The sequence below is a fragment of the Drosophila simulans genome, chromosome 2L (assembly GCF_016746395.2).
Source record: "Drosophila simulans strain w501 chromosome 2L, Prin_Dsim_3.1, whole genome shotgun sequence".
Lineage (NCBI taxonomy): Eukaryota > Metazoa > Arthropoda > Insecta > Diptera > Drosophilidae > Drosophila > Drosophila simulans.
This window is the reverse complement of record NC_052520.2, coordinates 6713429-6728827: the sequence shown is the minus strand read 5'-3', so window position 1 is coordinate 6728827 and position 15399 is coordinate 6713429. Positions and strand designations below refer to the sequence as shown.

The following is a 15399-nucleotide window of genomic DNA, read 5'->3' as shown; positions in this document are numbered from 1 at the left end:
ACACTTGGGAATGCAGCAACATTTATTATTTCGTTAAATACTTATTTTCAAAATAAAATTGGTTAATCAAAGGATTTTGTGACATCTATTCAAGCGTAACTAAATAATTTCCAAAAAAATCTTAAATCTTTATGTTTCTGAAGATTCAAATGACAATGGCTAAAAATCTATAAAGTAATAAATTTAAAAAAAAATATATTTTAAGGTAAGATGGAAGGATATCCTTAAATTTGCGAATAGCAAAAAAGAATCCTCGTACTGATAATTTTGAAATTTTATGAATTTTTGTATATGCAGGTGTTTTAAAAAACTTTCACATTCTTCGTCTAGCCGGCATTTTAGCACGTTCTGCTCTCGGCCATTAAAACATTTAAGTGCTGGCATGCGGCTCGTTAAAAAATGTCTTCAACTCGGCTGTTTTAGCCGGCAAAGTCAAGGTGAAACGACACTGACCCCGCGTGCTTGAGTTAATTACAGGTTACCGAAGGCATTAATCAATCACTTGGCCAATCGATCGGATCGAATCGAATCGGAACGGATTGGATCCGTGTGGCCTCTGATTCATGGAATTCATGCCCGAATGGAACCATTAAACGGCATTACGTGGAGCGCGTAGTGCAAACAATATGTCCGCCCACCCAGAACACGGCGTAACCTCACCTTTGTTGAATTAACCTTAGCGCATGTTTATCACAGACCAAATTACGGAATGGCAGGGGCGTCACATCCTGTCCACGTCCACAGCAAACAGTGCGAACTGGACAAACAATCGCTGGACGCGACCGGATTGTTTTCCACCGGCTTCTGTTCCGTGGAAACCGTGACATTCAATGTCGAAGCAAATCATCTGAGTGACCTTCGCGAACAACACAGAGTAATTAGCCAAACAACCAGCTCGATATAAACAGCAATAAATATTTTTAAATTCGAATAACAAATATTTACCATTAGTTGTAGGTGGCTTCTCCAGAAGCGGTATTCCCCTGATTGTTTTGCCAATCCCGCATGGGGATTATAGCAGATTTGTTTGCCAAAATCTCTAATGAACATGTGGTAAACTGTGGAAACTGGATTCCACTAGTTAACGAGTATATTGAAAGAATCGTTTTTTAAATAAACTCAGTTTATGGCACTATATATTTTTAGCATTTTATAGGTATACATAGGGTATTAACTGGTAAAGAGACATATAAGTATCATTTGACAGTCGTATGCAACTAAATAGTATGTACAAAATCGTTTCAGTGTGGGATCATTATAAGGATAACTACATAAATACACATCTAGTCTATGACAGATATAAAACAAATCTTAGCCGTCTAATAATTGGTCGTGAATGCGCCAAAGGGCACTCCTTACATATCTTTAAGGTATATTTCTAGATAATTGCAGTAGTTTGTATCCCGACACATAAAGTAAGTAACGCGTAAATCACACATTATAGTACACTTAAAAAACTACATTCATACACACACACATAGAGAGTATTACGAAAATCATCGAGCGGAAGACTAGAAGGGTAACATTACTGGAAAGTTATCCGTTGACGTGTTTTTTTTAATCTTATAGCGGGATTTATTATCCTATAAATTCTTACTACTTAGTTTTACCAAAATTCATCTATATAAAGTTATACTTAATTTCAGTTCTGGCATTTTGCACTCGCAGAACAACAGAAAAAACCGTCGAGAAGTGACTTCTCTGCTCTACAAAAACGATCTTATAGATCCACAAATTCAAACCGTTTCCGTTCAGGATGATGATATACATCCCGGTTCCGCTTTCTAATTGGGCGATATCGTCTTATTTACACAGCGATTTCATTGTTTTTTGTTTTCAAAAATCTTTGGAAAAATCCAAAAATGTTTCTAAGCATATTTATGTTTTCCGGTTTCTCGGAGGGATTTCCTAGCTGAAGATTTATCTTACTCTACTGCAACAGGTCAAGTGCGTGCAGACTCTCCACGTCCGGATCAAAGTTGGCGTCGCAGGTGGAGAGCCAGTCCCATACCCGCCGCCGCACCATCGCCTGGTCGATGGGTATGTCCAGGCCGTAGGTGGACATCATCCGCTTGAAGCGCAGCTTGTTCTCATCCCCGGAGAGACGACCCTCCCGCTGGTTGAGGTAGATGCAGGAGTCCTGGTCGTGGTTGGTGGGCGAGATGAGGGTGGCCGACTTGGAGGTGGAGATGCGGCACTCCACCCAGCGGTCCTTCATGTACTTGGCCACCTCGGTGATCTTGCAGCGGTCCTCGGGATCGTGGCTTAGATACTTTCGGAAGCACCGCATCAGCCGGGGCGAGAAGCGCCGGAAATTGTCCGGCACCTTGGTGGTCTTGCGCTGTTCGTACTTCATGAAGTTGGCATAGGACTGGTCCTTCACCCAATCGGCGGACTGCCAGGGAGGATTGCCCGTGAGGATGTTGTACAGCAGGATGCCGAACTGCCATGAATCGCTGACGGGCAGGCATTGGAAGCGCTCGTTCTTGATCAGCTCCAGCTGCTCCGGCGGCACGCAGCTGGTCCACGTGTGCTTCACCTTGTGTACCAGCAGACCCTTCTTCGTGGTGGCTCCGAAGTCGCACAGCTTCACGCGCGTAAAGTCCGGCGTGAAGACCAGGATATTCTCGATCTTCAGGTCGCGATGCACCAGGCTCTTGGAGTGCATGAAGCCGAGGGCGGAGCTCAGCTGCTCCGAGATCAGTTTACAGGCGTTCTCGTGCAGGCCGTTGGGTCCGATGTTGGAGGCCAGATCGCCGTAGGGGGCGTGCTCCATGGCGAACACGTAGTAGTCCATTGTCTGGAAGGCCACTGCATAGGCGCTTAGTATGTGATGGTGATGCGACAGTTCGTAGTTGTAGTGGAACTCCTTCTGGAACTCCTTGATCGTGGTCAGCTCGGCATGTACCGCTTTCAGCACCACCAGCGTATTGGTGGGTCTGTGCCGGCACAGCAGTATCTTGGCGAAGCAGCCCTCGGCCAGCGTCTTCTCTATGTTGTACTGGTCGGCGAAGGTCATCAGCGGCAGCTCCACGTCCGGAATGAGATGGATCTGCCCGCCGTCGTTCTTGTCCGGCTTCTTGTAGATGCTGCTCCGGCGGCTCACGCTGGCCGCTCCAGGAACCTCCAGTCGCCCCGTGCTGGTGCTCGTCGGCGTCAGCGGAGTGCTGCATCGTTTCTGGTTGTTGTGGTTGGTGCAGGTGCTGCTGTTGTTGTTGCTGTTGCGGCTGTTGGTGCTGCCACCGTCGCCGAAGGATCGACGCAGCCGGAAGGAGAATGAGCGTTTCTCTGCAAGATCAACAAGAAAACGAAGAAATTTTTTTAACATAACTGGGCTCATTATACATATTTTGTTTAAATATATAAACATGATTATTAACTCTTAAGCAAACCTATAATGATTTCGCTAGTCTAAGACGGTATCTAATATATGTGGGTTGACTAGGTAATCTCAAGGTTAGAAAACCATAATAGATACGTCATTATCAGGCCTCAATCATAATATAATTGAGTTTCCCGCCCATGGCAACACCTTATACGCATTCACACCTCAACTTAACTAACCACAAATTAAACACAATGTTGTGTCACTCTGAGCATCTTTAATTGGATTTATTTTTGTTCACTTGGCTTCTATGATTTACTGCCAGCGTTTGATGTGCTCCTCCGGTTGCTTTTATGTGTCCATTTGTTGTTCCACAATACGAATTATTAATTTATCGGGCAGCGGAACATAGAAAAGCGTTTTACAGCCCTCCTCCATAACGAGAAGGAGTACGCCCACGCCCACGACCAAGTCCAAGACTGAGAAATAGACGATGTCGTCGCCAAATTGTCTGTGACAAAGTTAGTGCAGAATTTGCGTAGATGGGCTGGGCTGGGCTGGACTGCCTTCGATGTGAGTTATATAGATAGATAGATATAGATACAGATACAGATATATACGGGCCGGGCGGCAAAGACGTCAGCAGTTAGTCACTGCAGACGAACGATTGCTCCGATTTTTGGTATCCGCAATCTGCGTAGTGCCAGCCGCAACACTCCCACCTCCACTGGCTATCATTTATAGTCGGGGAAATCGCGGAAAATCATTTGATTTGCAGCCGAATGGGACACGGACAGACACACATCGTTTGCATATAGAATGCGTTAGCTGGAATATCAAAACATTTATAGGGCGTGATGTGATTCGCTTGATTTGTTTTTGTTCACAATTTTCGCGCGAATTGTTTTTGACACTAAATTTTCATCTATACTCTAAACGATCAAAATCGTGACTCTTGCTCGTATTTCATTTGGTGTCACTAGTGTCACGCGGAGAATCACCGAATTAGTAATTACATCTATTTGAAAATAAGACAAATTACTATCAGACGCTGGCGGAAAATACTTTAGGCGAAGGCATGCGAGAAATGCATTTTTGGTCGAGAAATTTATGAACGCCATTCAAGGTGGGTCCAAATATATGCATCAGTACTGCTGTGAAGACCAAGTATAAATAGTTATGGGACATTTTGTTAAATTTGCCTGATTTACAAAATTAAATGAGCTGCTTAATTTCGCAAATCTATAAGAGACAAGTCCTGAAACATTTACAGAGGAATGGAAATTAATATAATAATATAAATAAAGATATTTTATGACTTTTGACTTTTTATTGACTAAGGCTTTGCATCTTATATCTTCTTCATCGAAAGATATATAATTTTTGCTGAATTATTGTAACAGGAAGTAGAATCTATTATAAGGGGTCAAGTATGCTGTCTTCTGTACCCCATTAACCCCCAAAAAAAAGTAGACCCATTAGATTGAAGAGTGCTTTTTGGCAGCAACAAGTCTGAGTTTTTGGATATTCTTTCGGTTTTTTTTTCTGTCAGTTTCTATTTCCGTTCCAGAGGTAATTGGCTAATGTCCAACCGCAGAGAGATCCCTCAAAAGCGATAACTAAACTTTTTGGCCAGCTAAAAGATATGGTAAGACTAATTATAAGTGGTACGAAACCATCAAACAGACGAACGAAAGTCTCGGCGACCTGCGTGTGCTCATAAATCAAACTTTCACTTTCCCACCAAAATTCGCACCGCCTCCTGACGCACTCAATCCAAATGATATGGCCATTTCATCTTGATATTCTCATTGCGGCAGAAACACTTTGCACGCCCAAAAATAGCCAAACAAACAAATGAGCCAAAAAAAAAAAGGGTCAGCAGGCAATCCCCTGCAGATGCATTTCGCTGGGCTAAATATATAGTGGAAGTCAGAATTTCCGTGAAAATCATCTGCCGGCAAAGGGGAGTCGTGTAAACAGTGGCTCAAAATAAACAAACATCCATGTGAACGGTCGTCCCGCACTGAAATGTGAAATGCAATTGCAACAAAGGCGCCAGGAGACGCGACCTGCCAAAGGAAAAATATTGGGCAGCATTATAGGCGACTTGCCAATGCACTCAACAAGTTAGAAATCATATATATAATCATATTAAATCATATGTAAATAAAATGATTTTAACAAAGTATTTATGTCCTTTTGATCCTTCTGTTAAGTATTCACATGCAAAACGAAGCTTGCATGTACTCATAAGCATAAGTCAATGAAATATACTTTATGAGCTACCAATGATAATTAGCTTTGTGTTCCCTGGAATTGTTCATATTATATTTAATAACTTTTTGTTTAATGATAAAGACAGCGTCTGAAGCTCTTAAGCACTCGAGGGCTTCCAGAGAATCAATACGCTCGCCTTGGGCGAAGAGCAGAACAGATGAGCCCGGCATCCAACAGCATCCAACTCTCGTATGAGTGACTGACAAAATGCCGTACCCATACCCGCCAATCCTCGAGCCCCCGCATGCCCACCTAGCCCCCTACCCCGCATCCACAACGGTCGACGGTCTCCACCAGCGACTGGTGTCCCGGTTCCCGCCTGCTTGGCAACCCGCCCGACACCGTGCGCGACTTTGGGGGCATTGCTGACGTCAATCGGCAAGTCGTTGTCGGTCGGCGTGCCACATACAGGCACAGATATAGACCCACTCACGGGCCGACGAGGCTGCCTCTGGGTCTCCATCGGATTGTAAGTTGCCTATTATTACAAAATAAACGCAAACACTTTTAGACCAGCGCCAATCCAGCCAGCCATGATGAATTGCCCGGGCCAGGCGTCGGCAGTCTGGAGACCACAAGCCAGAGACTAGAGACCGGAGACCACTGACTAGGGACCATCGACCGGACAATCCCCCCAGCTGTTCAGGCAGCACCATATCGAGTATTTAAAACAATTGATCCAATCTGATTGCCCAATCAACGCAACTGGTTCGCTTAATGCCCCGCACTTTGATGTGGGCGGAAAAACTTGAGTTGATTTTCAGGACCTACGGCAACTGGGAAAAGTCGGAAAGTCCATAGGGTTGGGGGACCTACGACAATCTGCTGCCGCCGCGCTTCCGTTTCCCATGGAAAATTCAATCCAATCTATATTTATATCTGCGCACTTCTTTGTATACCTAATGGCTGTTTACAACAGCACTTGAATTTGGGTCAAGATAGTTCAATTACAATACAGAAGATGTAATTTTTTTGGATTTTTTGTAAGTACTAGAAGGGATAAAAAGCAATGAGGTAGTTCTAGGAGTTTTCTTCTTTTCCGCTTTTAAAGATGGAAATAATTAATACAGAAGGAATGGATTTATTATTTATAAATTAGCTAAGGAGGAAGCCGTTAATCGCCAACATTTTGGCTAACGAATGAATAATCCAATTACTTTGTATGCGGTGTTTTGGAAAAATTCCTAATATTTATTTTCAGGCTTGTCCAACACTTGCTCCACTCCCTGTCGAACAAGTTTTCGTAAGCAGAATATAACATATTATACAACAATTCAATAAAAATTAACGACTTGAAAGAAAATTTCCGCTGCGCCCACAAGCCAGACCAAAGGCAACAAAAACCAAAATAAACAGAAAGAAATAAAATTAAATACATATAGTAGGTGTTTAATGTATAACGGCGAAACAACAAAACCCGAAATTAAATAAATAATATTAAGAGATCTTTTTTATGTCTGGATCCTACGTCTTAGGCAGCGAATGAGTTTTGATACGCGAGAGCATTCGAATAATGCGAATTTTGTATATTTTCTTTTTTCGTATTTATTAAACACGTTTAAATCCATTCAATTCGCTTTCACCCTATCTCTTGGCCACGGAGCATATTTTTAGAAAAGTAGGCGTGTACACGCCCCTCCCGCCCAGTCCACGAAAAACATTCATATATGACAGCACTCTAGAGGACCACGAAACCAACCGGAGGCAGCTGCTCTTGGAGATTTGCGCACATGACCATCACGAGCGGCAGGTGGCAAGTGAGGATGCCGAGCTGCTGGCCAGGATGCAAGGATCCAGGCAGAGACAGGCGGCTCCTTCAGCAACACCTTCACGCTGAGTGGCGCTTGAGTGGTCCGCATGCCAGGGTTAAAATGGTGCATATGTGGGTGAAAGAGGTGAAAGGGAACTTTTGGGGCCAGGGCACACAGTGAGTGCCGCAAGTCGCCGCCCACGGCACTGTTTTCATAATTTATTTTAATAGTTCCGCCTTTACGATTTATTTAATTTGCTCGCCTTTATTTCACATTAAATGCGAGAGTAAAATGCTTATAAATAGCCTCCTGTGTGGCGAACAAATTTGTAATTACGCGCAAACGAAAATGAATGGAAAAAAAAAAACTGAGCAGATCGTGTAAAAAATTCATGTAGCTGACAGTTTTCAAGGTAAGGTCAAGGCAAGTGTCTACGTAAAATCATTTATCACAGCTCTAGTAGATCGATGGCAAAGTCTTTGCAGGAATTTCCGAAATGAATAATGTGCAATGGAGCAGACCCCATAAATAATATCTGAATAGTTTGCCCGCGCCGAAGGTTAGGATATACATATTAAATATATTAAGTGGGCCATTTATTGAAAAAAAAACGATCCCAAGATGAAGCTTAGTACTTGTGCAAATGGTAAAATACTGCTGGCCAAACAATTGCTGTTTAATATCTCTCATGTGGTCTTGGGTCTGTAATATGTGTTCGCGGAACACTGAAAACGCTCGTAAATAATTGTAAGTAATGCTAATAATAATATTTGCACTGCAAGCTAAATGAGGAAAATTCTGTCGGCCGCGGCACCTGACGTCAACTTTAAGTTGCGATGAGTGAAATAATTAGTCGAGTTTTTTTCACTATCAGGAAGCGGATATTAGCAAAGGAAATCCATTGAGTTTGGTCTGCACAATTGTTCAGTGATCAATTGCCTGCCATTTGATTTGTTTATCCTTCGATTAGAGTAATAAACCGCAGAGCAACCGATTGCAAAAGATTGATTAAGTGGCTTTAATATTTCGAATTTTATAAATCAATACGCAATCATCATCACCATAAGTGGCCACAATTATGATTGCAATTCGCGTAGGTAAACAAACAAATTGTCATTTTATGCGCTCAAAAGTCGCATTTACTTAATACGAATAAACATAGCAGTAAAATAAAAGTGAAAGAACATTTTCTAGACTGGCGGGGACAATAACAAAAGCATTTCAAGAGAAAGCCCAATGGCGAAAACATCATCACGTGTATCTAGTATAAACAAAAAACAGCGTCTAGACTATATTTGAAAACTGGTTGAAACCGACTTATTTTCAAGTGGTTTTTGAACCACTGACCCAAGTGGATTGCTTTCAAAATGTCAAAAAATTTGCAAAGGTAGCACGCCTTCCAAAATAAGTCGTGATCCAATAATATTCCCAAGAAAAAGACATTAATTAAAGAAATAATATGAATGTTCAATCGAAATATTAGAAATATTATTTTTGATGACACACACACATATAAAGCTCAATCTGCGTAAATATTTTCCATTTATATAATAGACATTTATTGGCCCGACCAAATAGACGATTCATGTGATGTTTGAGCGGCAAGAGCGTAGCAAAAATTAATAATTTATTAAATACTACACACGTATATGCCCGTACGTATATTCATACGAATTTAAATAAAAATGCTTTCTTCGGCGTCAGGAAAACATAAGATGAGAAGAAAGGCGTTCACCGCTTTTCCCCCACGCATTTCACTTTGCTTTCTCTTTTTTAAAAAGCAATCGCCCAGTATTTTTGGACTCTGCCATTGTTTATATTTGTAAATTTTAAATCTCAAAGATATCTAGTCCCACCACTACTTGAAGTTATTAAATTTCGGAATGTTAAAGTGAAAGTTTTAGACTTCAAGCAACCTTTGCGTTCCAATTCAGTCTTATATTGCTCATAGTAAGTATAAGCACATTTGCAAAAAGTGAACAAATGTTTCCATCCTGGCTCAGTCTGTTGCACTGGAAGCCACTGAAAATGGAGGGACTGCGTCGAGCAGGCGACGGAATAAAGCCGCTGGACACCATTGACTTGACCACAACTGATGAGGAACCGCCAGTCGTGAGGCTCCTATCCGATAGCAACAGTGGCTACTACCTTTGCCCCATTTGCAAGAGTCTTCTCGATCAGCCGGTGACCACCACTTGCGGCCACATCTTCTGCAAGGAATGCCTGACCACCGCCTTGGATCAATTGCACTACTGTCCGCTGTGCAAGAAGTTTGTGATGGACTTCTTTCGCATTTACATCTAATTCGGAAGTTCACATGTGTTCACATTAAATAATTATATTTCAATCATCAATATATCGTATATTTATATTATACTATCGTTTACATTACTAACAGCAGATACCCTATATATATACACCATCGAATCTTTAATGTGATTATTATGAGTTTTTAAAATTTTCGAGCACATATTTTTATTGCGTGTCAATGGCAAAAAGCGCGTCACAAACGCACGGGACACAGACTCAGTGGGCCGCAAAGACCTGTGCAGTGCGGCACAGCTACCGATACAGATACAGATACAGATACATAGAAACATATATACTTTATCTCTCGGTTAGCCATAATATTTCTAGCAGCCGACTGCCGACGGCACGACCTTGTCCCACGGCTCAACGCGTAGAAAGCGAAAGATGCGGCTGGCAGGAATGATATAAACCACACTAGAGCACTGCGATGCATTATGAAGTGCATATTGTAAAAAGAAATTATTCAAAATTCAAAATGTTAAAGTAATTATAAAAAATTAATTAATAGTGTGTTAAAGCTTAGTGTCATTTTAATAATATTAACCAATTGTCCTGGCTAATATTCTTAATTTGTATAGCTTGATTAGCCCACTTAGTGTAAAGAACTAGAAAAAACATACCCAAAACGATACATTTTTCAAATTTACCCACAGAACGAATACTGCATTATTTTTTCCCTTTTTTTTCAATTATCTCAAGAGGTTCATTGCACCTTCGCCTCTTAATTGAACACAATCAAAAATATTTTGCAACCTCTCGCCAGAATTAATTGCACATTAACAATTTGGTGTTGAGAAAACACATCTTGAGGGCGCACAAGAAGCACTTGTCTGGTCCAAAATAGCCTAAACACATTACACCGAAGAAGACATCGCGCATACGCCGCGTGTGCCGCTGTGGCAATTAAAAATTCCGAAATCGTAAACAACGCTCAGTCGTGATGTGCGAAATGTGGATATTTTGTTGAACATTTCTTTTAATATTTCCTTTCACAACTCTTTTTCTTTGAGAAGAAAAATGTAATGTTTCAAAACAAAATTTGAGTATTGCAGTAGCCAGATTGTGAGGTTTTTGAACGATCATTGTGGCTATAGCATTTCACTTCATGATATTTTTAAACATTTACCTTTCGCCTTACCATTTACATTTGACAGCCGTCAATATTTCCGACACAATTTTCCAATTAGGGCGCATTAAATACGCGCACACTTTCCGCACTCTGCACTCGCATTTTCCTTTTGTTTATTTGAGTGATATTGAAAAATCGTTTGGATATGAGCAATGTTTGCTCGAGTTCGAATTTCCCTCATATCGCAACAGATATATTAAATGTTCCACTGGCGGCAATTGGCTTCGCACTTCATTAATGATCCCCAACGAAATAGGAATACGGAAAAATTACGCATTTAACAAGAAATACATACATATACATATGCCAACGGATTTTCCTGTGTGTACATTGTATAAGTTGGTGGGCTCTCGGAAAAATCAGCAGCACTGCAGTATTTGGCTAATTTGATTTCCGTTCCAATGCATTCGAATGCCGAAAGTGCTCGAAAATCGAATCAATCAAAGCACTTTTCTGCCGCCCGACTGATTTCAATCGTTTAAATATTATATTTTGTATATTTATATCTAACTATCACATGCTATTCATCGATTGAGGAGCTGATTTCTTTTTTACGTACATGTTTTTGGCAGACAAATCTTTTTTAAATTGGCCCAAGTGAAATATAAATCTTCATCTTTTCATCTGATCTTAATTAAAAGTGATTTTTCGTCAGTACTCAGAGGATTTTCATTCGACCGATGCCAAACAAATTGGTTCAACCTTAGAGATCTAATAGGCCACTGACGAAAGAGATGAGCACCCAAATTGATGGGTAGTATTAGCCCAGACTAAATCATCTAGTCTGCCTTGAAGGCAGATCCATTTTACATAAACATCTAGACGATTTTCTTAGACAGTCAGGCAGTTACCACACACACACACACACCCTACACACGTGGTCTATAAACAAAATGGAACACAGAGTTGAATTGTTGTTGGAACCCATAGTGGCGTACAAGTTGGAGCGCAGATCGGATAACAGACCAAACAAGGTGGAGGAGGAGGAGCCGCATCTAACCAAGCAGCTCAAGAAGCACTACGGGATTGAGGCAGAAGTTCTGGGTCTCCTTATCAAGCTGGAGATGCGGTATAAGGAATACTACAATCTATACAAGTGCGAAATGAAGGCCCAAAAGATACTGGTTGAACGGATATGGCTGCTAACCCAGCGATATCTGATCCTGATCAGTTCCGAGCAGAGCTGCCGCTATCCCGAAGTGTACACCTTGTCCACCGAGGAGGCCATTATCAACGAGTATGAGGAAAAATTGGAAGTGCTGCGAGCTTCAAAGTGAGTTGCATACCACTTGGTTTGCGAAATGATTAACATGGCACTCTTCCTGTAGCAACAAAATGAAAAACACCCTGATGGAAATCAATCAGCAGTGCAAGGAGTTCTATGCCGCCTACGAACGGCTGGACAAGGCCCAGGAAACGCCCTTCATCATGGGCGATAGCCATCATAGAAGCATCAGGTACCACAAGATCATGGCCGTCGACATTTTTAACTATTTGTACGCAACGGTGCTGAAGCTCAAGTGCTTCATGCATCAGCTGGATCCCGTGAATCTGGAGAGTGTCGAGGAGTACCGGGATCTGCTTCAAAACGAATCCGCCATGGAGGAGTTTGAGGAGTATCTTAACAATCAATTTGTCTACTGCAAGTGCATGTACCCCATACCAACCTGCCCCATCTTGAAGCTCAAGTGTTCACACCAAAACATAGCAAATTTAAAGTATGTCAGTCGCATCTAATCAAGCCAAAATGTGCAATAAATAGAAGCCCTATTAAATGAAATTCGATTTATTGGCTGCCTAAAACAACTAATCAATATTAATGAGCGTCCCATTAACATTTGTGGGGCTCTGCTCCCAATAAACAGAAGCCCTTCTGGTGATGCTAGCTCGGTTTCCCCCACATGTGCCTCTTATAGCGGGACAGCAGGTTGGAGGCGCTCCAATTCCTGCAAGATGAAGTTGTTTATCTTGCAGTAGTGCTCTCAGCAGCTCATCCATATAATCCTGTTATAATACCGTTATCCACTCTAAATGCAACCCTGTCTACTAATGTAATATAAAGAACCCGATTTGAGCTAATCTGCAATTGAAAAGTTAAATTGACATGAGGGCCCAGAGACATTGCGAAATTGACCTTTATTCAATGGCCACACTGTCATGGGCATAATATGTTGCAGGGCCATGAAGGCAGGGTCACTTCTGTTATCAATGGTTTTATTCACCCCTGAACTTTCAGCAGCGCCAGCAAGAAACTTGTTCGAGGATGTTTCACGAGCTGAGCTGAAGCGTGTTAAATGCGATTCGGTCAGGCACAAGTCACATCCCGAGGATGGCATTCAAAAGGACCGCAGGTGGCACTTGAGTATGCAACTGTCGTGTGGGGCTCATCACAATGAACCCATTGAGGCAGAAGAGCCCGTCACCCCACCCCACCGAGATGGCAATCAGAGCGCATTTGTGGGCGGCCCCCAAAGGATTGTGAATTGTAAGGATACCAAGGATACCAAGGATACGAGAACCACCTGGCTAATGACCGGCTGCCACAGCCGCATACTTGTTCGTATGTATGCTCATTTTAATACGGGCGATGAAAATCAGAGGCTCGTGCGTCATTCGATTATGAGTTTAGGGTCTATCCCCAGCCGCCTAGTTTATTTTATACATTTTGGATAAACAAAATTCATGACATTTTCGCGGGCAGACCATGTTTATGATAATGACGTCGTTGTCATTTGTCGCTTGCTGTGCTTTTCTTCTCGCTCTATATATATATATAAATACATATCAAATTTTTCTTTTTGGGCTGGTGTTAAAAGCCGGTCCAAGTGGTTGGGTATTCCATGTGGGCTGTCTCGGTTTATTTTTAGCCAGGATAATTGAAAAGCAAGCAGCGCAGCGAAGCAGCAGGACGAAAATGGAAATGAGCGAGGCGTTGGCGTCCGAGGGGACGGACATCCACATCCTATTTGATTGAAAAGAATCTCGCTCGTGTTGCGTGAGCTCTCTGAAAAGGATTATTTACATAAACACAGTGTTGGGTCACCACTGAGCTCGGCTCGTGTGGAGTTGTCCTGGCCAAACAAAGGATAATCGGAATGGATGGCAGGCAACTGTTGGATAACCACTAGCAATTACAGCACTCAAATGAAGAACCATTCCGAGAATCACTAGGCCTTTTGGGGAGCAGTAGGAAAATGAGACATTCCGGGAAAAAGATACGAGCTCAACCTGGGAAAACTATTTTAATGATAGTCTTGGATCAGAAAACGAAGTATAATTAATTCAAGCAAAGCAACCAAACCATATAAACTCATGATTCGCATACATTTGAATTTGAAATTATATACAAATTATAAATTCGGCACTTAAATATGTTAGAATTTCACGATGATAACAGAGTTTTGTTTGCAATTTTTCTTGGATACTTTAAGTTTAGTTTTGAATTTATGACTGAAATTAGGGAAAAGCAAAAAGTGAGACATAGAATTACTCACCGATAGTGCCCATTTCAGAAGATTTGCTTTTCCTGATCAGTATAATCCAGATCCGTAATCCTCTAATGCACTTATTAAGCGCGTTTATTGAATACCGTTAGTAACCGATATTTGAAAGTGTCCTCTTGGCCAAACAAAACGTCAAAAAAGCTGCGATCACACTTGGAAAGTCACATTGCAATAGGCGAAAATCGCTGGTAATTGACTAGTTTTCGGTAAACAATAGATTTTGCGCGCTGTTTTTGTTTAGCAATTTCCAGCGCGAGTTGGAAATTCAAGGTTGCTTCACAATTAGAAATAAGTTGGCAGAACAAGATGAATGGGATATTTTAGTTGACTTGTTTGCTCGCCACGATTTTCTTTTTGTTTTTCCGAACGGATACTAAAGTAGCGGGCAGTATAGGCGCAAAGAATAAGTGGGCAAATGGCGAAAATACACAAAACACAAGCAGCGAAAGACGCGACAGAAATCAACGTAGAAATCACGGCACTTTCACGTCCGCACGCCAGGAGTTTTCCGTTATGAATGATTTCCCATTTCCCAGACGGTTCGGTTTTTATATTTGCATGGAAAAGCAAAAACCGACAGCCGAAGGCGTTCGTCGGCAACTTTAGCTTTTAAGCTCTTAAGGAATACTGTTCGCACTTTATTTCACTTGATGCACAAACAATACGCTATCATTTTCTGAAGCAAACATTTTATTCCAGCCCCATTTATATAATCAATATATGATTATTATTTTGCAACACACTATTTTTGTAAAAATAAAAAATACGAATTTTTAATTGGTTGTAATTTAGCTTTTGAATTTAAAAAAAGTTACTTGGCGCTAAAACTCTCTTAAAATATTTGCCCTCTCTTCGCCTGCGTTCTCTTTCTCCGATTCCATGTTGGAGAAAAGCTCTTTTCGTAAAAGCTTTCATCTTTGTGGCTGGCAGTTGTAGTTTGCCACCGAATGATTTTGCACTGGGTTCAACGCATCCTGGCGAAAGTTCATTCAATTTTCAGGGGCGGATTAGGTGATAACTAACTAGTTATAATAGATAGATTTTTAATAAATGTGAATAAAGCAAATTAAAGTTATTCTGAACTTTTTATATATAATATTC

General features: G+C 41.4%; 3 protein-coding genes across 3 annotated transcripts; 2 read left to right on the top strand and 1 right to left on the bottom strand.

Moving 5' to 3' along the window:
* Window positions 1-1560: 1560 nt before the first annotated feature.
* On the bottom strand, window positions 1561-14838 carry LOC6731261 (serine/threonine-protein kinase meng-po). Its single transcript, XM_002078384.4, has 2 exons — window positions 14290-14838; window positions 1561-3288 (listed from the first exon to the last, which is right to left on the bottom strand). Exons 1-2 carry the CDS (start codon window positions 14300-14302, stop codon window positions 1931-1933), a joined length of 1371 nt encoding a protein of 456 aa, XP_002078420.1. The 5' UTR covers window positions 14303-14838; the 3' UTR covers window positions 1561-1930.
* On the top strand, window positions 9283-9730 carry LOC6731264 (LON peptidase N-terminal domain and RING finger protein 3). Its single transcript, XM_002078386.4, has one exon. The coding sequence runs from the start codon at window positions 9340-9342 to the stop codon at window positions 9658-9660; it is 321 nt and encodes a 106-aa protein (XP_002078422.2). The 5' UTR covers window positions 9283-9339; the 3' UTR covers window positions 9661-9730.
* On the top strand, window positions 11593-12570 carry LOC6731262. The gene is made up of 2 exons (XM_002078385.4): window positions 11593-12068; window positions 12124-12570. Exons 1-2 carry the CDS (start codon window positions 11689-11691, stop codon window positions 12530-12532), a joined length of 789 nt encoding a protein of 262 aa, XP_002078421.1. The 5' UTR covers window positions 11593-11688; the 3' UTR covers window positions 12533-12570.
* Window positions 14839-15399: the final 561 nt, after the last annotated feature.

Bases quoted from the DNA above. Each gene is read 5' to 3' on its own strand.
- LOC6731262 (XM_002078385.4), top strand. From the start codon at position 11,689: ATGGAACACAGAGTTGAATTGTTGTTGGAACCCATAGTGGCGTACAAG. The intron at 12,069-12,123 runs GTGAGTTGCATA...CTCTTCCTGTAG, and splicing joins GAAGTGCTGCGAGCTTCAAA to CAACAAAATGAAAAACACCC.
- LOC6731264 (XM_002078386.4), top strand. From the start codon at position 9,340: ATGTTTCCATCCTGGCTCAGTCTGTTGCACTGGAAGCCACTGAAAATG.